Genomic DNA, 23,836 nt, shown 5'->3' on the forward strand with positions numbered 1-23,836 from the left:
CTTGCCTCCTCGCTCTAGGCCTTGCTCTTGGCTTCTCTGATTGCTTCTGATTCTTGGTAATCCGTTAACAATGCAAAGATTATTGCTAGAAGGTTTATAATGAAACTGCAAGCCGCATCCGTCCTACACGGACCGCTTCCACAGCAAAGCCTTTAAACACCTCCTCCCGGGATTAGACCTAGTATTGCACCTCCGGTTGCACTTAAATTGGGAATATCTCGCTTTTTCTTTGTTTCCCCTCCTTTCCACTTCTTTCCACTCCACTCTTCGAGCACAGACCCTTTTCCCTCTCCTTGCTGACGTTGAGTTTGGCTCTGGACCCTCCTTCTTCCGTTTCTACTTTTTGCGCTCACATTTTTCGACGTTCGCTCTTCTACGCTCTTTTGCGCTCTCTCCTTTATTTATCAGGTTGCTTTAATTGCCATTAATTATCATTTGTAGCTTCCCCTTTTGGCTGTTTTTGCACTGTATTCACGCATATCAAAGAGATTGCTACGCAAAGGAAAAATGGTGAAGCCAACAGAAGCTGACCACACTGCCTCCAAACTGGACACTATGCTGGCAGCCATGGAGCGCCTGGAGGAGTCCATGCAGCTGACCCGTACGTCACTAGAGAACAGGATTGACAAGGTGGCTGTGGACCTGACACTCCTCCGAGCAGACCACAAGAACCTGTCCGACCGCACAACGTCTCTAGAACATGCGATGGCGGAGACCACACCCAAGCTGGCACAGACGGACAAACACGTCCAAGACCTGCTCACCCGAGTGGAGTTCCTTGAGGATAGAGCGGAGGACGCGGAGGGACGGGCCAGAAGGAACAACGTGCGCATAGTAGGTCTGCCGGAACGATGGGAACGGAGAGAGACGGCGGAGCACATGGAGACCTGGCTCAGAGGGCTACTGCCAGAGGGCACACTGTCGCCACACTTTGTAGTGGAAAGGGCGCACAGAGTACCATCCCGCCCGCCCCCAGAGGGCTCCAACCCGAGACCAATGCTCATGCGAGTGTTGAACTACCGCGATCGGGACGCCATCCTCCGCGAAACGCGGAAACTGTCAAACATACAGGTGGACAACGCCAAAGTGATGTTCTTCCCTGATTACACCATACAGGTCCAACGGCGACGCCAGTCCTTCCTCGCGGTGAAGCAGCGGCTCAGACACCTGGCTCTCAAGTACTCATTGCTATTCCCGGCGCGACTCAGAGTGGTGGCGCTGGACAAGACCCACTTTTTCGACACCCCGGAGGCGGCAACGGCCTGGTTGGATTCAGGAGTGGACACGGATCCCAGACCCGCACCAATGGAGCAACGCCGGAACCGAGGTACGCGCAGGCGGAGACAACGACGCAACTCGAGGGCCAAGTCCCCGGCTGTGGAAGCAGAAATCGGCCCCACCCCGGAGCAAATGCAGAATGAACAACTGGAGGCCGTCCGCATAACAGCAGAGATCAGCGGGTCACAATCGCCTATCCTGATTTCCAACGCCAGCCCGCGATCACGCGAGAGCGAGGACGACGACTACATGTACGGATTGCCAGATGACTCGAACCCGGGGGGCCTGCCAGACGTCACGCCCCAAACTTCTGATCTGATAGCATGAGAAACCCTCCCCAGCCTAGCTCCGGCTAGACCACTGCAACTACCATACCGGAATGGCCAGCTCGCCTCCGGGGATGGCCCGATCGGGGGTCCACACCAGCGCCCCTGACGACCCCGACAGACATGAACGCCCCCACCCTCGGGGTCTGTACTCTACTCTCTAACCCCCCATCTACCGGGCTGCCGCGGAGTCACCGTGGCACCGGGAGGAGGGTTGGGGCTGTTTCACTGGAGGGCCACCGGGACCATATCATTGAAGGGGTGGACGGACCCCTGGAGGTGAGTGTCCCCCCCCGGGGGGAATGTAAGACGTAGTCTCGCCATGGGACTGACTGTCCAGGTCCAGTGACATTGGGAACTCCGGCCTGTCTGCGGACACTGACACTGACTCCTGGTGCCCTTATGGCCCAATACCCGTGGAGGGGAGCCGCCACGGCTCTCTTGGCGTAACGAACTACCTTGTTCTATCCAAGTGCTGTATTTAGTCATCCCCCCATTGAACTCACGGATTGATTGAGCTCGATAGAGCGTTTGGGCGGCGACACGTTTTGTTGTTGCCCTTTTGGTATTATGTTTATGTTCAGGTTTTTCATTTTGAGACTAGTGTTGACACTGAAATGCAACAGCGTGCATCCTTGGGTCTGTGGGAGAGGGCGAGGGGATAAAATGTTCATTACTTGCTGCTGCTGTGCGGGTGTGGGCGGGGCGGGTTGGGGGCCGGGGGGGGGGGATGGGTACCTGGGCGCAATGAATACCATGATGGCTACGATTAAATTTTGTACCTGGAATGTTAGAGGCATGCACACACCCTCACGTAGATACCAGGTGTACTCATATCTTAAAAGACATCAGATCCAGATTGCACTACTGCAGGAGACGCACCTGGTCGCTGCCGAGGTAGCCGCGCTTCGCCGTAGGTGGAGGGGACAGATAATAGCCACCACCTTTTCAGCATTTGCGCGAGGGACCCTGATCTGGGTTCGGCCCGGGGTTCCGTTTGCACTGACACACAGCACTATTGACACTGAGGGGCGCTATGTCTTCATGCAGAGCAGACTAGATGGGCAACAGATTGTCATAGCCTCCATATACGCACCTAATGTAGACCAGGGGAAATTTTTCACGCGGTTATCGGCGGTAATTGCGACCTGGCCCGACGTACCCCTGATGATAGGCGGGGATTACAACTGCGTGTTAGATGCCTCCCTTGACCGCTCGTCCCCCCCAGCGGCACTCGCCCCAGTGCAGACAACCTCCAGGGCCCTACTTGACTGGGCAACACAGTGGAACTTACGAGATGCCTGGCGCGTCAGAAACCCCACCGCCCGGGTGTATTCCTACTACTCGGGAGCCCACTCCTTACATGTCAGGTTGGACAGGTACATGATGTCCCGTGACCTGATTCCCTCCGTGACAGACACTGACTACCTGGGACGGACGCACTCGGACCATAACCCACACTCGCTGGTCTATGGATGGAAGCGCCCGCGTCCACCCGTACCTACCTGGCGCTTGCAACCGGATCTCCTGCTTGACACCACATTCCGAGAGGAGATATCCGGGAAGATCTTACAATATTTCGAGGACAATACTGACTCGACCTCCTCCCCGAGGACCGAGTGGGACGCCTTCAAGGCGGTGGCCCGGGGTAGCTGCCTCGGCGTACAGGCGGGCCTACGTAGACAAGTGGAGAGAGAATTGACGCGGGCGGAGGAGGAACTGTTAGATAGGGAACGGGAGGCAACGGGAGGAGATGATTCCCGCCTGGTCTCGGCTAGGGCAGACCACGCTGTATTGATGGAGCGCCTAAAGAACATTAACTTCGCAGCACACTCCGCGCGCACCCACAGCGCAGGTGACAAGCCCGGCAGATTACTGTCGTGGTTGGTGCGGCAAGACACACAATCCGCGTCGGTCCTATCAATCCGTACTGCCCAGGGTGTTGAGGTTTACACCCAGACGCAGATCCATGAAGCGTTTACATCGCATTACAAATCCTTGTACAGCACACGGCTGCGGGCCACAGTGGTGGAGATCACAGACTACCTAGCGACACTGCAGCTCCCGACTGCCACCGCTGCCCAACAAGCAGAGCTGGGTGCCGCACTCACCGGCGAGGAGCTGCGGGAGGTGATTTTCTCCCTCTCCAATTGCAAGGCGCCGGGCCCTGACGGGCTCCCGGCGGAATTCTATAAAGCCTACTCGCTGGTGTTGATACCGGAACTGCTGAAAATGTATAAGGCGTCGTCGGAGGATGCTGAACTCCCGGCGTCCTTAAATGCAGCTAACGTGGTCTCCCTGCTGAAACCGGGTAGAGAAGCGAACGAACTCGGCTCATACAGGCCGTTAGCGCTCCTCAACACCGATTATAAAATACTTGCAGCGGCGCTGGCCCGGAGGCTTGCACCGCTGATCCCCGCTCTGGTGCACTCTGATCAGAATGGCTTCGTACCCACCCGGAGCACGTCCTACAATCTACGCCGCTTTTTCAGAGTCCAGCGATATGCAATCCCGACCTGGCCACGCTCGGGATGCATCGTGCTTGATCTGGAAAAAGCGTTCGACTCGGTGGAGTGGCCATATCTCCTCCGAGTTCTCGAGAAGTACGAGCTGGGCGAAGCCTACGTCCAGATGGTGGAACTCCTCTATCGAGCACCCGAGGTCCGGGTCCGGACTGGACGGTTGTTCTCCGACAGGATCCGCATCGGGAGAGGTACCAGACAGGGCTGCCCTCTCTCCCCTATATTATTCGCCTTGGCGATGGAACCACTGGCGGAAATGCTCCGTGTCTCCAGAATCGCCTGGGGCATCCCACTGGCGGATGGCACCCACTCGGTGTCTCTGTATGCCGACGATTTATTGCTATATGTTAGGGACCTCACGCGCGTCCCAACGGCGATCACGGACATCTTTCGGACATTTGGAGACATGTCAGGGCTCCACGTTAACTGGGCCAAGTCGGGAGCCTATGCATTCGAAGGCGAGATGCCACAGTGTGTTGTGCGCATGATGGGTGAGACGCTCCAATGGCACCCGACGGTATTCCGGTACCTAGGGATCTTAATTTATCGGGACCCAGTGGATCTCCTGGAAAGAAACCTAGTGAGAGCGATATCCTCGCTTACGGCCCAGGTCACGTTTTGGAACTCCCTCCCACTGAATGTGCCGGCAAGAGTGGCTCTAACCAAGATGATAATGCTTCCCCGGCTCCTCTATTATTATACTAACCTGCCAGTGTATGTGCCGGCGAGCATATTTAAGGGATTGGAAACCCTCACCAGACGCCTCATTTGGAATAAGGGGAGACCCCGGGTGGCACTGAAGACCCTATACGCAGCCACAGATGCCGGAGGCTTAGCGGTTCCCGATCAGGAGCTCTATTACTTAGCAGCACAGCTGCAATGGGTCGCCTACTGGCTGAGCGGTAAGAATCTGATGGACACAGCCACCGCCGACACCATCCTATCTCCCGTACAGGTAATAACGCTCTTCCACCCCCTAACACAGGGCCGACCCCCCACGCAGGTGCATGTGGCGGTAGCAAAACGGTGCTTCGCACGGAGCCTCAAGCTCACCAAACATACGGTGCCCTATGCTCCCAACCTACCTCTGCTGGGGACGCCCTTGGGCGCTGACACGTTGTCCTCAACCGAGCTGCGCAGCTGGACTGCGGCAGGCTTGGACGACCTGAGCGGCTTGTATAGCGACGGAGAGCTACTGCCCTTCGAGGCCTTGGCCGCGGGCACGGAGCTGCCAGTGGGTCAATTCCTGGCACACGCCAGACTCCTGCATGAGTTGACGAAGGCATGGGGTGATCTTAGCCATGAGCCACCCACTCACTTGCTCGTCCAGTACTTACATGTGATGGGCGACGGGTCCCACATTGTGCATTGGCTTGCACAAGCCCTACACAGTCATACTCAATTTTCCTCTCGGAGACTGAGGGACAAATGGGCGAACGACCGAGGCACAGACTGGACGGACAAACAGTGGGCCGCTATATTAGCAGGCGCCAGAGTTGTCCCCCGCAATGCGCGATTTAAAATTATCCAATATTACATCATCCACCGCGCATATCTATCGCCGGATAAGCTGAATCGCTACTTTGGACTCACTACATCGCCGTGTCCCAGATGTGGCCTCCTAGACTCCGACTTCTTACATGCACTCTGGAGCTGCGCTCATCTCACCCCGTACTGGTCGGCGGTCACGGACATGCTGACGGCGGCGACGGGTGTCACCCTCCCCAAGACGTGGGAAGCATGCCTATTGGGACTCTACAAGAGAACCAAGCAGACTAAACTACGGGAGCGTTTTTGGGACTTGGGCCTCATTACGGCCAAACGCCTTATCACCAGACAATGGAAAGGCGCTGCCCCGCCGCGCCCTGCGGACTGGCGCCGCTCTCTTGGCAACTGGGCTTGCGCGGAGAGTGTGTCTCTACACAGGGAGGAAACCGCTGGCCTACGGAAATACCCGATAGCCCAAGACTGGGATGCTACCCTAATCGCTTATCACCGAGCGTGCGCCCAGGCCGGCATTGAGTGCCGTCCCGACACGGAATAGAAGGGGCCCAACCACTAGCTACCCACACCTGGCACGGGCTTCGCCGCCACCCCCCCCCGGCTCCTGAGACCTCGCGCGACAGAGATGTCCCCTGCCGCTCCCCCCCTTTCCCCCCCGCCTTTCGCTCCCCCTGTCGCCCTACAGCCGCAGCGACACCGCCTCTCCATTTGTCCCCGCCCCCCGCGCGACCCACACAGGATGCACCACACACAGCTAGAGTTTTAGATACACTACCACCCACGCAAATGCAAGTCCAACAGTTATTGAAATGTTTCTCCCCTCCCCTTGTATTATGCTCCCCCGTTATATCTTTTGGTTGACACAGAGGCTGTTCATACTGTACTCATGATACTGCTGGGTCCCCCCTCCCTGTTCACGTCTCGCATGAAGCAGGCTGGATGCGTCCGTGGTCAGGGAACAGACACCCAGCGACCCATACGACAGCAGAGGGTATGACACCGCCTCTACCCGCTACCGCACTGGTCAGGGAACTTGACTCCGAACAATGACTGTTGGCTCTCGTGACCATGCTGGTCCTTCTGCAGCGCTATGACCAGCGAGCGATGCATCATGAGACATTTCCTGGTACCGTCACTTATGGACTAATGCACTTCCATCAGCTAATGTTTATTTTCACTCATGTATAACCGCAATGTCACAATGTACTATTTGCTAAGTGCCGTTTGAGACAATAATGCATTGTTATGACGCTGTATGAATAACTACTGGCTTATCTGTGAAACTAAATAAAGTTTGGGACCGTTGGTCTTAAAAAAAAATCAAAAAAAAAAAATCAAAGAGATTGCTACAATGAAAGAAAGGGGCTATTTTGAGCTTGTTTTTAACTAACTATCCTTTGATGGAGCGAGTGATAAAAGCACATTCAGAGAGCAAAGGCGCTACGAAAAGAAAGAGAGATGCCAGGACCCTCTGAAAGAGATCAGCACCAATAATAAGCACTGCAACAATTCTCTGAGAGAAAAAAAATGAGATGGAAAAACGTCTCCAAACGTCCAGCAAAAAAACTTTCACAAATTGAAAGTGAGCCATCCAGCAGTCCCATCCTGATATGATTCTAAGCTGGAATAAGTCAAATAGAATCTTTTGGGAGTTAAAAAGCTGTCAATGATTCAAGACTTACCAGACCGCAGAGTTTAAAATCCCAGGCCGCTGATACTGCTGTAGCAGCTCCGCCTATCTGTAGCAGTCCGTAACAATCAACAAGTTACCTCGCCAAAAGCTGTTCTTTATCGCAGCCTCCTGCAGCTGTATCTTATCGCTTCTCCTGAACAAAAGCCATGCCCTTACATGCACCGCTCTGCAGCTCAACGTGACTCATCCTTTTTAGGTCGAGACCTGCGTAGGCTGCGCTTGAGCAGTCGCAGGGAGAGATCTTATGTTGACAGTGTAGGGGCTTGAACCCGCCCCTCTTCTCCATTGGCTGGTTTCCTAAACGGAGGCCAGCCATTGGAGGAGAGGGGTGTCACTCAGTTCAAGACAGGATTCGGGGGAGTGTTTTTGGTGTTCTTTCTCTCCCTGACGTCATCGGCAGAGAGCAGCCCCTCATCACGCTGCCTGCACGCTCAAGTCAGCTCTCTGATTGGTGTTCCTTATTAACCAATCAGAGAGCCGACTGGCGCGTGTAGGCAGCGTGAGCAGGCTCTGCCTCCTCTCCACACAGCGCAGCCCGGCCCAGTTACAGAGGGGGAACTTGTTTATCTTTTTTTTGGAGCACCAGGCCGTACATTTCTGCCACCCACACTGCTTATAAAAAATACTGCTTACATTCAACTTGATCACTTACTGCGATTTCTCCTACATAACGTTAACGTCGTGGGATTAAATTCGGTTGGTCCTTAAATTGAAGCTCTAGAAACGGCTGGGCTCTCATTGCATTGCTTCTAATTGCTGCTCATCGCCGTGCATGCAGCTGTTTAATGCTGCCTCAGGGTTTCAAGAGAAAATGATCGCTTACGAAATGCAACTTCTCCCAGGTTCTATTCCTTAACAGCTGGTCCGGGACAGGGTGGAGTCCATTTCCGTGTTTTTGCACCCGAGCTCAGAGCACACTTTGAACACCCCTGGCCCCACCACCTGGCAGGGGGTAATCCAGGGCCTCAGTGGAGCAGGCAGCGAAGATACACTGTGGGCTCTGAAGGGCCTCGTGGGACCAGGCTGTGAAAATGGTGTGAAGTGTCTCTGCCGTCAAGAAGTGCTCCGACGTAGCAGTAATGGAGGGTCGTGTGTGTTGTATGTGTTTCTCATTAAGGGACTGACTTTTGGCTGCTAAAAATATCAAGCGTCAACATCCCTTCTACTGCCCCCACTCCCACCGCTGCTGCTTCTCCTCCCCCAAAACTATCACGGTCCGAGTGGCCGCTTCAGTAGCTACAGTTGTGGACACTGAAAACCCCAGCCTCTCGCACTCTGTTTTGTTTACAAGTACCATGTTGTCTGTCTCAGGGGGCTGCATTGTGAACTGCAAAACTCGCCCGCAGCAGAGGAGGTGGAAGCCGTGCGAATCTTCCCCCGTGCAAGGTTTGTGCTAAGCTCGGCCAGTCAGGGCTGCTCCGCCTGCCCTGGACGTGGGGCTTGGGTTCAGGAAGCAGGGAGCCGTGCGCGTGAAGCCGTAGACCAAGGTAAGAGGTCAGAATCTGAGGGTTGTCGCTTTCATCAGTCCCAAGCTTTGCATTGATAAAAAATAAATATTTTCCATCTGTGGTGTTTTCCACTCCCTGGAGCAGGGTCTGCTTTTGTGATTTTGGGATGGGCGAGCGGGGCCTAGGGCGCCACAGTTCAGAAGGGCATACGTAACTGCCTGAATTAAAAACTTGCAGACAGCAGTGCCCCTCTTAATTACTGCAGCTGCCGTTTTACACCCCATTCTTCCCCTCCCATCTCCCTCTCACCCCCTGCCGACACAGACCAACATTCACACCACCAACAACTCATCATTAGCATACTCCAGCTATTCAAGAGTGAATCAGTATATTTGGGGGAGGTGCCGAGAAGTTTGTGTTTGGAGGTGAATTACTGCTTTAATGTTTCAATGACATGTGAACACAAAAGGTACACCCTGCTACCCTATTTTATTCACCAGTTGCAGAAAGGGCACCAAATTTCTTTCCGCCCATGGCGCTATCCCAGCAAGGGCTGGCTCTGACCTGGAGCGGCCTTAGGGGCTTTAGAAAGTTATTTAAAACATGTTATCATGTTGGCCCAGAAGGGACACGGGGGTGCAGGATGGGTGTGTGGGTGGTTCCTAGCCAGAGAAGGTGTGGGTACTCTGGTTGTCACGAATAATCCTGCCCACCTGGTTTGGTGCAGACCGAATATTTTCCTGTGTATTTCTAAACACGCGGGTTAGTAAAGGACCTCAAGCACGTGAGATGCAGTGAACTGCCGGGGATCACACAGGGTGGCTGATTTGAGAAGCTGTGATTAGAAAGAGTGTAGACAGATTTCATATCTAGCTGAGAAGCCACAACATCACATCCTCTCCCTCACTGTGTATAACAGCGCCTGCTTGCTCATCCCTACAAGCGTTTGAATAAATATGTCTGTTTACTGAGCATTCACAAATGAATCTCCCTTCAGGTGACCAATTAACAGGTGCTATAATAATCTAAGTTGATGGAATTCACCGGCGAGAGCTCAAGTTGCCGCATGTCAGGCTTGGGTAGCTTGCCCATTTTTTAAAACAATGCACCCAGGGATTTGCAGGTTTCTAATTAACTAAAGGTAAATTTGCAAGAATGCTAAGAATACAACCAGGACTGGACGGGCTCCTTCACCTGACAAGCGATAACTTGACAGCACTGGGTATTTTTTTCTTTTTAACTTTGGGTGGCTAAACGTTAAGTCAGTCTTGGGCTATACTGGTGTATTCTGGGATTTGTAGTCTTTCTTCACTTCAACTGAACCAAATACTCCTCTTTTACAATGGATTGTATAAATAAATGTCAGGATTGTGAAATGGTGTCCCCGGTGACACAGAGGCTATGTTGTAAAGTTCTAGCGAGCAAAGATACTTACTATTGTGGAGAAACATTTGGATTATTCCCCAGAGTGTTCTCGTTCCTGGTGGTGACCTACTTTCTTATTTCAGAAATGCTGTTCCATTGATTTACGCTATGTCGACATCTCCAGGTCTCCCTTCACCTATCCCTGTGGATAATGGTGAAATTAAGCTCTTTATTCACAAATCGGCACCCATTATGCCCTTCAATGTTATTTTCGTGAAATGAGTCAATATGGTTTTGAATTTTCGATCTTGTAAGAGTACATTTGTTGTTCTTGTGGTGAATGCCTCAAAGTGTCTATTTTCGAAAATGATACCATCTAATTTTTGACTGCATCAGATTTGGTTTTGGGAGCCCTCCTGTAACGAGCAAGTTTCAACTGTCCAGATGCGGTGTGTAGTGGAGGGTACCTTAAACTGCAGGCATCTGCAAGAAGAGCTGTACCGGCCCATGGTGGGGTTGCACAGAAGTTATGTAAAGAGGCTTGTTTCCCTAACAGATCATAGTTTACTTGGGAATGTATGCATGTTGAATCATGGGAACGGAAATGATTAAATTCTTTAAAAGGGTTTTTAGAGATTTTCTTGGCGTTTCTTTGGTAGAAACAACACTACTTCCTCTGAAGGCCAAGCAGTCCGCCCACACACTGTACCCCCGGAGGTAATATGTCATTACCTCACACACTATTTTTGTTGATTTGATAGTCTTTTCAGATGGGTCATGTTGGCTGCTCGGTCGCATATAAACTGTTAACAATTCTCAATAAATGCTTACGAATATTGGGAGAACTTAGTTGAGCATTACCAACAAGATGCCCACCTTAAATTGCATTATTAACTAGCTAGTGTAGTGTGCTCCTCATCGGCTGAAGCACATGCGCAGGGACACGTGGCAAGACTTTCTCTTTCTGACCGTGTGTTATAATATTGCTCTGTCATGTTGTTAAAGTGTTCCGCAGCCAGTAGGGGCAAATATGAGATACTAGCCCGATTGTAACTAGCAATTTCACTGTGATGTCTCATCTGCTTCTACTGGTTCTCACGCTGGGAGCTGTATATCCCACGAGTGACAAACAGCTGTATCGTGGTGGTCGATTACCAATTCTGTCCCTACCTCTATATGACAGGGCGTAAACGCTGCAACCAAATATGTATACTTAGATCGTCTAAGTAGTGGGACGAAGTGTAGCTGTTAGATTTAGGCGGTACACTGTTTTGCACTAGGTCATCTGTTTCATTGATTTACCACATCTTGGGTTATTGTTCGTCCACTTTATTGATTAGACACCATTACTAGTGTTCCCCACAACCCTCTGTTCTGACCCTTTGTCCGCTAAGTTCCTTCAGTGAAATGCATCTGATAGCATTTTTGGGTTGTTTAATTTGGTTTCCTTTATTAGGTATCACCTGCACAATCCCTTGCCTGTGCTTCAGAAATCTATTGTTTTCAATATAAACTTAAAAGGGACCTACATCCCGCCTCCTCTCTTTCCTGGTTTCTCATGCTCTCCTCCTCTCTGTTAGTAGATGTCCCTGCGTCCATTTCGCTCTGGCGCTCTGATGCCTTACAGTTCTCATCCTCGGAAACACTCGGTTTTCTCCCGGTAACCAGACTGCCTTAAAGTGGTCACATGTATGTCATGGCGGCGAGTTCTTGTACTTTAACCTTGAGGGTGTGTGTATGTGTCTGTGTGTGTGTGTGTGTGTCTCTGTGTGTGTGTGTGTGTCTCTGTGTGTGTGTCTGTCTCTGTGTGTGTGCTGTGTGTGTGTGTGGCTCTGTGTGTGTGTGTGGCTCTGTGTGTGTGTGTGTGTGTCTCTCTGTGTGTGTGTGTGGCTGTGTATGTGTGTGTGGCTGTGTGTGTTTGTGGCTGTGGCTCTGTGTGTGTGTGTGTGATATGAGCTGGAAACCCACAACCCACACCTGCGGTGTGAGAGACAGCAGTGTGTATGAGAGACAGCAGTGTGAGAAACAGCAGTGTGTGTGAGAGACAGCAGTGTGAGAGAAAGCAGTGTGTGTGTTCTAGGGAGAGACAGCAGTGTGAGAGAGACAGCAGTGTGAGAGAGACAGCAGTGTGAGAGACCTTTTATTTATGTTTTGGTTTTTGAAACATAAATAAAACGCATTGGTAGTTGCAATGTCAATAGCTCCAACACACCGTAAATACGCAACCTATTGCATTGCAAATGCAATAGGTCTCGCATTTGCGAGAGATTACGCTATTGGCATTGTAAATGACAATGCCATTTATTTATCTGTTTTCAAAACCAACACATAAATAAAAAGTTTGCATTTACAATGCCAATACCTCTAACTTTTGCAAAGGCGAGACCATTGCATTGTAAATGCTTGTTCAATATAGTCTCGCGTTCTCAAGGATCATCAAGCTCTGCTCCCGACGCTGGTGCATGACCGCCATCCCGCTGCCTCCTCAGCTGGACTCTAGCTCTATGCGGCCCCACCACAATCTGTTCTGCATTTTCACAAAATATTGCTGTGTAGCATTTGCAATGGTCCCTCGCAGGCCTCTGTCTCTGTGCTTTATAGGTCGAGCCTGGACAGCGCATGTGATGCTCTGCGAGCCATGCTGTATTGGAGTGTGCAATATAAGCCCCGCCTACTCTCTGCCCATATTTGTCATTGGCTTGTTTCATTGCCCTTCGTAAATGCTGGCTTCTGATTTGTTAATAGTCTTGTTAGTCCCTCCTTAGTACCACATTGTCTTCATTTGTAGCCTCCCATGAAGACTGGCCCTTTTACTTCTGTTGTTACACGGGATGTCTTATTTAGTCTGTAAGCACTATTTTCTTTAATGCGTTTCTCCTAATGCAGGCACGACATGCTTTCCTGCAACATTCAGCCACGCCATGCACGCTTTCACTTTCTAAGCAGCCCAGGTCAATGGCGGCCTCTTCTTTGAAGAGTTTGAGCTATTGGCATTGTACATTTTCTTGAATGGTTTCTCCTACTGCAGGCACTAGATGCTTTCCTGCAACATTCAGCATGCCATGCGTGCTTTTACAAAAAAAAGCATTTTTTTGCCAACTTGACAAACAAATGCTTTTTTGGTAAAAGCTCCCTATACCGCACTTTCACTTTAATAGCGACCACATACCTTTCCTTAGACACGGCTAGGGTCGTGGCCTCTATTAACATGAAAGCAGCATAGGGCGCTTGTAAACAACACCCATTTGCAATCCAATAGGTCTCGCATTTTAGAAACTTTGACCTATTGGTATTGAAAATGACAAATCCTTTTATTATTGGATGTTTTTTAAATACAAATAAAAGGCATTGTCATTTACGACTGGGGGTGAATGTTTTGATTTGTTCTGCATTCCGTCCATCAATTGTGTGTCTATTGTCATTTACAATGCCAATAGCTCAAAATCTCACACATAGTATGTTGCCTTACTTGTTTCTCTACAACTAGCTTTAGAAATATGATTGAAAATGCTCAAATTACACTTTTCTAGATGCAAGGACTGTTCTTAGCAAGTGATGTTATGTGAGGCTTGTCCTACTTTCAAGAGGAAAGGGTAAAACAAATGTAATTGTCGGAAATTAAAATGCAAGTACATTTCCATTGATTTTAATATATTTGGCGAAACCTAGATGGGAAGCAGCAGAAAGCACCTTATAGAAAATTAGGGAATGTTTGTAGACTGAGTGGGTATGATTACACACAATGAGTGTCTTTTGTCTACTTGCAGGACACATACAGTGGTCTCGTTGGACCCCTGATAACTTGCCGTAAAGGAATATTGAACAGCCAGGGCTTCAGGAATGATGTTGATCGTGAATTTGCTCTCCTCTTTTTGGTGTTTGATGAAAATGAGTCTTGGTATCTCCACGACAACATCAGGAAATTCCTTCGGAAGAATCCTGAGGACTTAAAAGAACTCGAAGAATTTGAGGAAAGCAACAAAATCCACGGTGGGTGATATTTTGTTGAAAGAAAGAAGTTCTAGAGAGAAAGAAGCCAGAAGAAGATATAAGGGCTGTAGAGGGAAGAACAGACTGTAAAGCATCTGATATATTTGCACTATGATTTCCAGTCTGTAGTTGAAGGTTAGGATTAATAAATTAATGTTTGTGGGTTTGGGTTAGAGGAGGTCATGCAAGATACAAGAAGTAATCACATAGCCAGATCTTTATGGGCATTCACAAATATTTTGTATGGCTGTTACTCTTTTTGATTCTCTGTATAGAGTAAGTTGGGTGCAGGGATTTTACAACTTGCATAGATTTCCATGAGTATGTTATTTGCTTGTTTAGTGCGCAATTGCACTGAGGCACCTTGGTGCTAGCAGTAGTAATAAGCAAAACAAGGAAGTAGTTAAAGCTAACAAAAAATAGGTCTGGAGACTCATTTTCAAATATTTGTAGTCCACACTGCGACTCTGTGTGATTGGTATAGTATTCCAGAACTGGGGGCCAGAACTTTGATGAGAATAATTAAGCCAATCTTGTAGGACTGCTAGTACAAAGGGGGACTCTAAGGTCTTATAGAAAGGTATGGCCTGCTTCATAAAAGGCCTGGTAGACCAAGCTCAGTGAATTAAAATAAACCTGGTGTTTTACAGGAAACTAGTGAAGCAAGCAGCGAGCCGAAGGCTCATGATCAAATTTATTGAGCCCACAAACCAGTTTGACAGACTAGTTTTGGAGGTGCTGACATGTATGAATCAAGGACTTTGGCAGACCACGATAGATAGGACTGCAGTGGTCCGTGTGTAAGATCACGCATGCATCTACCACTGAGGCATGCATCGAAGAGATCAAGAAAGGGAGAATCTTCAGCACTACCCGGAACTGGAAAAATCTGGTCACCGAGAGCTTTTTCACTTGTGCTGTGAAAGATAGGTCCTGATTAGACAAGTCACCCAGTTCCTTTCCAATAATCACACCCCTGCCTTGTCGCTGTTGAACTTCAAAACAGTGTGTATACTTCAAGCTCAAATGGGACCTAAGCATTCACCCAGCTTGCCATTAGAGTCCAATGCCTGTTAATCAAATCTGAGCACCTGCTAGGTACCTTCTGCAACTGAAAATGCTTTAAAGACTTAGGCGTGCTCAAAGGGCCTCAGAAATTACATATACAACCTGAACATGATTGGAGAAAGGGCGAAACCCTGAGGGACTCCGAAGCTAACATGAAGTTCAGCAGATCTAAAAGGCACAGCCTACGTCCAGTCTTGACTCACACAGACATGGAGTAGTGAGTACTGCGGCCATTGAGTGTTTCATGATTAACCCATCAAACCCTGTCAACAGATCTAACAGCACCAGCTTTTCTTGCATGGCTTGCTACTTATCCAACGTGCCACCATAACCTGATAAATGCTTTCCCATAATTTTGAAAATGGCAGGCAGGAGAGTGATTATTCAAAAGTTCTTAAAAACAGTCAGAACAAGGCCAGGCTGCTTAACGGGGGGTGAGATAATCCCTTGTTTTCAAGAACGAGGGCTGCATTATGTGGCTAAGGTGGGATGTATGAACACATGGATCCAAGTGGCTTAAGATGCTTCCATTGTCTCAATAGAGAAAATGGTGCCAGTAGCAGCTTGCTACCAATCCGCTCTTGCTTCAACATGTGCTAGACACATACGTGAATCAGTATCATGCATGTCCTCTTAAATGTTGCGATTTGGTCTGAAAAATAAGCACCTAGATTGTAACAAACGTGTGGGTACAGTCGGGGAAAAGCAACTTATGGGGAGTGAAATGGAATTTGGTGATGAATAACACTCTCTTGGCTGTGAAGCTGATGCAAGGTGAAAGCAACAAAAAGGATTCCTTTGTTATGTGGGAAGCTTATACTGACTAAAGCAAAGCTTTTACATACCTCCAAATTCAGCATAATATGCTTCTTTTTCTCTATGTTTATGAATAGTGATTGGGCTATTACTTCAGGTGTCTGCCTACTGACGATACAGAAGGACATGAGTAACGTGGAATATACTGGTCTTCCTCTCTATTAAGGAAGTCGTAGAAGATTTGAATCTGATCTGGCGCATCCCTGATGGTTTTAAAGGGGACGAAATGTGTTAAAACAAAAAAAATGCCCCCCCCCTCCTAATAAAATCACAGCCAGTTCTGGAAAAGGCCACACATGGAAAGCTGGTAAACCGTAGGGTAAGCCTTTGGCTTAGCATAAAAAAATGAAATAAGACAACGGTCATACCACATGATGAGGTATTAGGACAAAATATCCTGTTGTAAATATCGGGAGACAGAAATCTCGGGTAAAAATATTGTGATACAAAAATATCAGGATGCAAAAATATCATTGTCAAGAATATTTTTTTTAGGTAAGTAATGTTGTTAATATTGGTTTCAATAATATAGGTGTAAAAAATATCTTAAAGTTCATATATTCATTTTGTGTTATTATTGTTTGTATAATTGTCAATAATATTTTTAAATTTAGTTTGTCATTTCAGTGATTTGTAATTTTTAGTTTAATAGCTAATAGTAATGTATAGTGTTGTAGCAGGCTAATAGGTTTGTATGGGTATAGGGTGTGAAGTTAATTAAGTAATAATTAACAATTATTTATTTATTAATAATTTAGTTGAGTATCAATTATGTAAATTGTGTAATAATTATATTTTAGGTGCAGGCTGCTAGATTTGTAGGGGTATAGGGTGGGAAGTTCAATAAGTGATAAATAACAATCTAATCATTTATTATTGATTACTTAATTCATTATTATGTAAATTGTGTTATAATTATATGTTTTAGTTCTATTTTAGGTGCTGGTTGCAGGGTTTGTAGTAGCATAGGGTAGGAAGTTGAGTGACAATAAACATTTATTTATTAAATTGATATTTATGTACATTATGTAATACTGATTTATTTTAGTTGTGGGTTGCTAGGCTTGTAGGCATATAGTGTGGGCGGTTAATTAAGTTTAATTGGTGGCGTGGCCTGATGCAAGATGGCATAGATCGTCTGAACCCGGAGCTTCGACTCAGGCCCGTGAGCGAAAGGGATCCTTGCAACCCCCCCAGGTGCTGCAGTTACCAGGATTGTGCTGACGAGAGCACAGAGAATCGCGTGAGCGGCATTTGAAGCCATGCAGACCAAAGGAAACCAGCGAGGCTGGAGCAATTACACCAAACAGACTGGAGCTGGCCCAACCGCCATCTTCCATTTGCCTCTCAGCATGGCAACTGGGGACGCATCAGAGATTAGCTTGAGATTCATACGAGTGTGGGGGTGGCCCCTGACAGAGAGAACGACTTGCGGGAGATATCTCGGTATGTGACCCTTGACCCTGCTCGCAGGGCCGGTCGCTCCACACACCGCACGGCTCCCCGTGGGTGACCAGGACTCCTGTCCTTCACCGCTGCTGCAGCGAGTTCGCCGCTGCACCTGTATTTCTGAGTATTGTTGTTGACTGCACCCAGTGTTTTACTTGCATTTTGCCCTGTTTATTGCCTGTTGCCTGTATATTTTGAGTTTCTCCGTGACTGTTTTTCCCGCTTCTGTGCCCCCCCCGCTCCCCGCTTCCTACCGGTGCTCCCCTGCGGCCCACCCCTTTTTCTTCTGTGCCACGCTCCCTCTGTCGCCCATTGGCCACCCCGCTCCCGCCTCCCAGCTTCTCCTCCCTCCCACTTCGCCATTTATGGAGGACGCAAAAGCGCAGCGGGCGCGCCAAATGCAAGCCTGTCTGCGCCCGTCCGCGCCTGGACCGCGCCCAGCGCCAGAACCCCTGGCTCCCGCCGACACCAGGACACCGGACTAAGATACGACACCGCTGCCCTCATCGCACTCAACACCGGACGACCAACTGCCTGCTACCAAGCCACTTCTAAACGCACCCATGGACCCTTCGCCTGTCTAGCCTGCAAATTCACCTGCCTTCAACCCTGCACCCCGCCCGCCAAACCAAACACCAACAACAACCACCTTAAGTGCATCCTTCTCAACACCTGCTCCGTTCACAAGCACGTCATCGAACTCTGGGACCTCCTCGACACATCAGCACCAGACGTCGCTTTCCTCACGGAAACCTGGATGAACGCCTCCTCAGCCTCCGACATTGCCATAGCCATCCAAGACGGCTACAAAATTACCCAGAAGGACCGCTCCAACAAAACGGGAGGAGGAGTCGCCATCATCTACAGGAACACCATCAACATCACGACCAACGCTGAAGACATCGTCCCCACCGCCGAACACCTACCTTTCCAAATCCACACCGACCCCCAGACCACCCTCAGAGGAAGGTTCATCTACAGACCCCCAGGCCCGCGCACACGATTCAGCGAAACCATCGCATACTTCATCAGCCCGCACGCCCTAGCCTCACCAGAATACATCCTCCTAGGAGACCTGAACTTTCACCTGCAGAAAAACAATGACAACACCACCTCCACCCTGCTCGACAACCTCGCCAACCTCGGACTCAAGCAACTGGTGGACACCCCCACCCACCTCACCGGCCACACGCTCTTGCCGCAACAATATTCGGGTGGTGGGGATCCGGGAGAAGTCGGAAGGCCCCAGTGTGGAGATATCCCTGGAGGAGTAGTTACAGGGGAGGACCTTGAAATTGCCTGGGCCCAGCCCTTCGAGCAATGGTTGCCCGCTTGTTGAACATCCAGGATCAGGTGCTATATAGCAGGCGGCGAGAACACATGGCCCGTGGATGGTGGAGGGTGCGCAGGTGAACATTTACCCCGATTATGTGGCGGTCGTCCAGCACCAAAAGGAATCCTTTTGGTTCATTAAGTAACACCTCTTCAAATTGGATAGTCGATATGCTCTCCTGTTCTGGGTTGTGGCACTTGTAGAGACTTTTCAACGGCGGCAGCTGCTGTCTGGGACCGTTTGGAGAAATGGGGATACTAGCCACTGGCAAGGAGGAACGGTTTCAGGTGTTGTGATGGCTGGAAGGAAAAGGAGACGGAAGACACAGCAGAGGAGGTTGCATACCACCCCAACCAATGAGCAAGAGCAGATGGATAAAACGAGGGTGGTGGCGAATCTCTAACGCCAAACCTCCCTGGAGATCACCAACTTGTGGGAGGCCTTGGAAACAGATATCGTGGACTAGTCAGAAGAGAGTTTCATTAGTGACACAGACGGCTATCTTGGACCTCTACTGAGGGCTACCCTGTTGACATTGGACAAACTAGTGTGATGCTACAGACAGTAAGGTGGGGGCACTACTGGATCAGTGGGCATGGAAGAGATATGGAGCTTGTCCACTGCGCTAACACGGGGAGTGATGAGTAATGACTTAAAGGCGGGAGGGATCACAGGCCTGTGAGGGGCCATTTTGTCAATCACACTGACGAGGGAGACTGAGGACTGCAATTGATGTGGGTCCAAATTTTTATGTGTGTTTGTCAACGGACATACAATGCATTGGGGTGACAGCTGGTTTTAAGACTGCAGCATTGTAAGATACGTTGGGTGGGAATTTGGGGTATCGTTTTGTTTTTGCAGTTACTAGCCAGGGTAGGAAATGGAAGGCTAGTATTGCTAACCCCCTCTCCCGTCTGGGCGGCCAGCTCCTCCAGGTGATGTATGCTGGCAAACGCATCACCTTCGATTTGTCACGTGAAATGTAAATGGGTTGGGTAGCGCGATCAAGAGAGACTTGCATGTTACGTGGCGGATGTTAAGTTTCTCCATGAAATGCATTTAAAGGGGTTCAACTGTGCCCCCGTGGGTAGGGGATGCTACGTGGTGCCGAGACGCACAGGCCACACAGTAGGTTCCAGAGGGTGGCATTCCTGGTGAGAAAATCCCTCCCTTTCAGGTGACACAGACGTGTTTTGGTGGACCTGGGCTGCTACACATGGTCTTGGGTAAGTGAGAGTGGGATACGGTAGTACTGATTAGTGTCTATGTCCCTCCAGGACTACAGGCGGAATCATTGCAGCTCCTGGGCCAATTTCTTTGGGATCACCCAAAGTTTCAGTGGTTTTGTATATTTAAATCTTTACATTGTCACTGAAATTCTCACCTAACTATAGAGTTATTTTAATATTTGTTTTTTAAACTGAATATTTCATATATATATCTATATATATGGTGGCTCAAGGAAGATTTTTCAAACAGTAGGGGGGTGGGAGCACTCTGCCTCACATCTAGGCCTGAGTGGAACTTGAGGAGTTGCCCAAAAACTCTGCCAAATTCCGTGGAGTTCCGTGAGCGGCGGCCTATTGTTCAGCCACCCCTAATAAAGTCCCTTTGGCTGCTGAGGGTCGTTGGAGACAAGTGCCCCTATTGTTGCCACAAGTAAGTCACTCAGTCTCTAGTTTATTTCTGATTGCCAACTCGTGTTCTCAGCCTCTTCTTAAGGGAAACACCTTTTTAGGTTTCGCCTGGCCGTAGCACTGCGCAGCAGTGCTCGCGCAGGCGAAATTTAATGTTATCTAAGTATTGGGGACTTGAACCCGCCCCTTCTTCCATTGGCTAGCTCCATAAATGGAGGCTAGCCATTGGAAGACATGGTTGTCAATCACTCTTTCCCCTGTCACGACGCAATTCGGGGGCGTTTCTGGGTCTTTTTTAAAGTCCCGCCCCTTTCGTCGTCACCTCCTTTCCCCACCATTAACCTCGGCGATTCCGAGTACACCCTTTCACGTTCCCCACGTTTCTTTTCTCACGTTTGCGTAACTCTTCGCTTTCGTAACAGATGTCGCAGGATGAATTGAGGGGTCTGAGACCAGCGCGTCACCTCATAGCTGGTAAGACAAACTGTTAAAATTCCCGGCGCTGGCTTCCTTTGCAATCTGCCGAATTCAGTCGCTTGAGGGGAGACTCATTGTTTGTACACTAGAGGTCGGCAACGCAATCAAACATCCCAGTCTCGACTCTCGGACAGAGCCAGCGTTTCACTTTGTCTTTCAATGGGCCCCCTCCTGCCGGCAAGCGAACTTGGATGCCAAGAGTGCAGCCCAAACCCTGGGCCAGTCTCACTACCGGGAGACGGTGGAATGTCTTTTATGCCGGCGTCTGTGCGGGAATATAACCCGAAGGCATGCGGGGCCCTGTCACTCAGCTCTTTTTTTCGTAGTTTTACCTGGCACGAACTTTCACTTTTTTTCACAAGTACCACTACTACCGGGCAGTGCCCTTATAGTGTGCAAACCCTACGCCATGTACTGTGCCCGTTGTGAAGCATTCTGTAGGCTCCACTTGCTGCTGCCAGTTTACAGTGCAGCTTGTAGGCCGCCTAGTCTTTCGAGATGCCACGGGAAATCGCCCCTTTCACTAAGTGGCCGTGGAGTCGCCTACCTCGTAAAGTGTTCTGACTGCATGCTCTTTAAACAGTGTTTGTGCAAGTACTAACAAGCGTCCCTTTATCTGTTGTGGTGTTGAAGAAACAGGCGAGTTGTTTTCTAGAGATTAGGTCAGAAGTGTATCCCTTAGGCGCCCTTCTCTGCACTCGACCTCTGGGGCCTGGCTCGATCGAAGACTTCAGGGGCCTGACACCCTCGGCTGGCATAGGGTTCGTTTCTCAATGGTGGTTTTTGCCCGTGATTTAACTATCTTTTAGGGAAAAAAAAGTTGAAAAATTCAGTTCGCTGTTCTTGTGTTTCACTTTCAACCTGATTCCGCTTTCTGCATAAGTAAGATGGAATCCACTGGTCCTGTCACTTCTGCGAGCGATGGGGGAGGTGAACGGGTGTTGAGAAAAAGGAGAGAGGGTGATTGAGGGAACCAATGAGAGGCGGCCTGGAGAACACTGCATCACACCCCTGTCCCGGAGGAATGGACTTTTCCTCAGAAAAACAAGTCTGCCCAGCGTGAACGAACGCGCGAGTCGGATGTCTGCACCAGGCCTTTATATTTGTTTTTCTTGTGTCTATTCTTTTGAATAAGACTGTTTGCCAGCTTCTTCGCCTTACAGTAAATTGTTCTAGGTGAATGAGCTATAGTGTCTGGCTTAAAAATATTTTTCTGCCAACCACCCAGAGTGTAGGATGGTTGGGCCGTATGCGAGCTGACGTTTGTGCCTACGGCCGAGATAAACACTTGTGGCCCGAGGGCAGCGCGAGAACCAGACGCTGCCTCCGCCCCTCGTTGCTTGTGTGTGTGAGCTCCTCACCCTCCCCCCCTCGTTGCTTGTGTGTGTGAGCTCCTCACCCTCCCCCCCTCGTTGCTTGTGTGCGTGAGCTCCTCACCCTCCCCCCCTCGTTGCTTGTGTGTGTGAGCTCCTCACCCTCCCCCCTCGTTGCTTGTGTGTGTGAGTTCCTCACCCTCCCCCCCTCGTTGCTTGTGTGCGTGAGCTCCTCACCATCCCCCCCTCGTTGCTTGTGTGTATGAGCTCCTCAACCTCCCCCCTCGTTGCTTGTGTGCGTGAGCTCCTCACCCCCCTCCCCCACTGTATTTGGGTGCTAATCTGGTACAAATACGGAGTGTCTTTTGCAGACTCTGCTGTTTATGTGGTAAAATGGCAACATAATACTGGCGCAGTGTTCCGCTGAATGTCCTATCTTGCTGCATTATTTTGCCACATGTCACATAATTTTGTCCTCCATTCGTGGATGATACCTTTATATATGCATACATTCTCTGACATGTAATGAAACAGGAGGAGCTTTACTGTATTCATTAGTTGCAGGACATAAGGCCTTAGCCGGTCTACGGCTGAAAAAAAACAGGCACACTTTTAGCTATCGTGTGCCTCAGCTGTCCGACACTATCTCGTGTCCCTTCAGTGATATGATAGGACGAAAAAAAACAAATGTGTTTTACTTGTATACCAAACCCATTTTTTTACACTTTAAGTAGGTTTTTAAAGCATCTCGCTTCTTGGTCAAGTTGATATTTTATAACATTTGAGAGCCCTGGTTTATAAAATATGTTAACTCCTCACCAAATTAACATTTTGTTGCTTTTAGCTCAACAAATATTACAGATCTTATTTGGCACATTTTATATATATTTACGGGTTTTCATGAAAGTATTATCTCCTTTTGAGGAAATACTAATGACATTTGACCTGTTTGTAAAAAATGCTTAAAATGTGATTTTTTGTTTGTTTCTAAGGGCCACCTATTTCTGTAGGGACTAGATTGCCGACTAAGGTGGAAATTGTGATAGGTCAAGGATGACCCAGCTTAGTTGAGGGAAATCCGTGAGAATAAGCTACTGGTCTCCAGGTGGCAAAGCCGGAGATGTAGCCATTAGGGCATATATCCTCCTTTGTCTAAAGCTTTTAGCAACATAATCAAGATGCATTACTTGTAATGTCTCCTGTTAGTGCACAACATAAACATTGCAGCCCTCTCTTCTGACATTTTTTATTTATGTGTTGGTTTTGAAAATAGGGAAATTAATAGCTTTGTCATTTACAATGCCAATAGTTATAAGTTTCGCAAATGTGACACCTACAGCCTTTGTAATGCAATATGTGTTGTATTTACGTGACTTAGATGTATTGATATTACAATTAACAATTGCTTTTGTTTTTTTAAATAATTAATACTTAAATAAAGTTATTGTAATTTATAATGGCAATAGCTTAAACTTTTGTGAATAACTTTTGTGAAGATTATGTTCAATGTATTTTATTGTGACGAAAATCCAAGAACAGAAGTGAAATATTAACATTTTTTGTGACATTTGTAATAAAGCTTGAAACATTGAGAGAACATATTTGAACCAGTTGTTGT

At 48.8% G+C, this 23,836-nt stretch overlaps 1 protein-coding gene across 2 annotated transcripts in view; it reads left to right on the forward strand.

Moving 5' to 3' along the window:
* HEPHL1 (hephaestin like 1) overlaps positions 1 to 23,836 on the forward strand; it is a 367,396-nt gene that overhangs the window by 309,570 nt on the left and 33,990 nt on the right. For both annotated transcript variants that reach the window (XM_078656967.1, XM_078656968.1), the window contains exon 16: positions 13,903 to 14,125. In XM_078656967.1, the coding sequence (XP_078513093.1) occupies positions 13,903 to 14,125 (223 nt within the window). The remainder of the gene's footprint in view (positions 1 to 13,902; positions 14,126 to 23,836) is intronic.

This window comes from Lissotriton helveticus, chromosome 8, assembly GCF_964261635.1.
Source record: "Lissotriton helveticus chromosome 8, aLisHel1.1, whole genome shotgun sequence".
In the NCBI taxonomy this organism is placed as follows: Eukaryota; Metazoa; Chordata; class Amphibia; order Caudata; family Salamandridae; genus Lissotriton; species Lissotriton helveticus.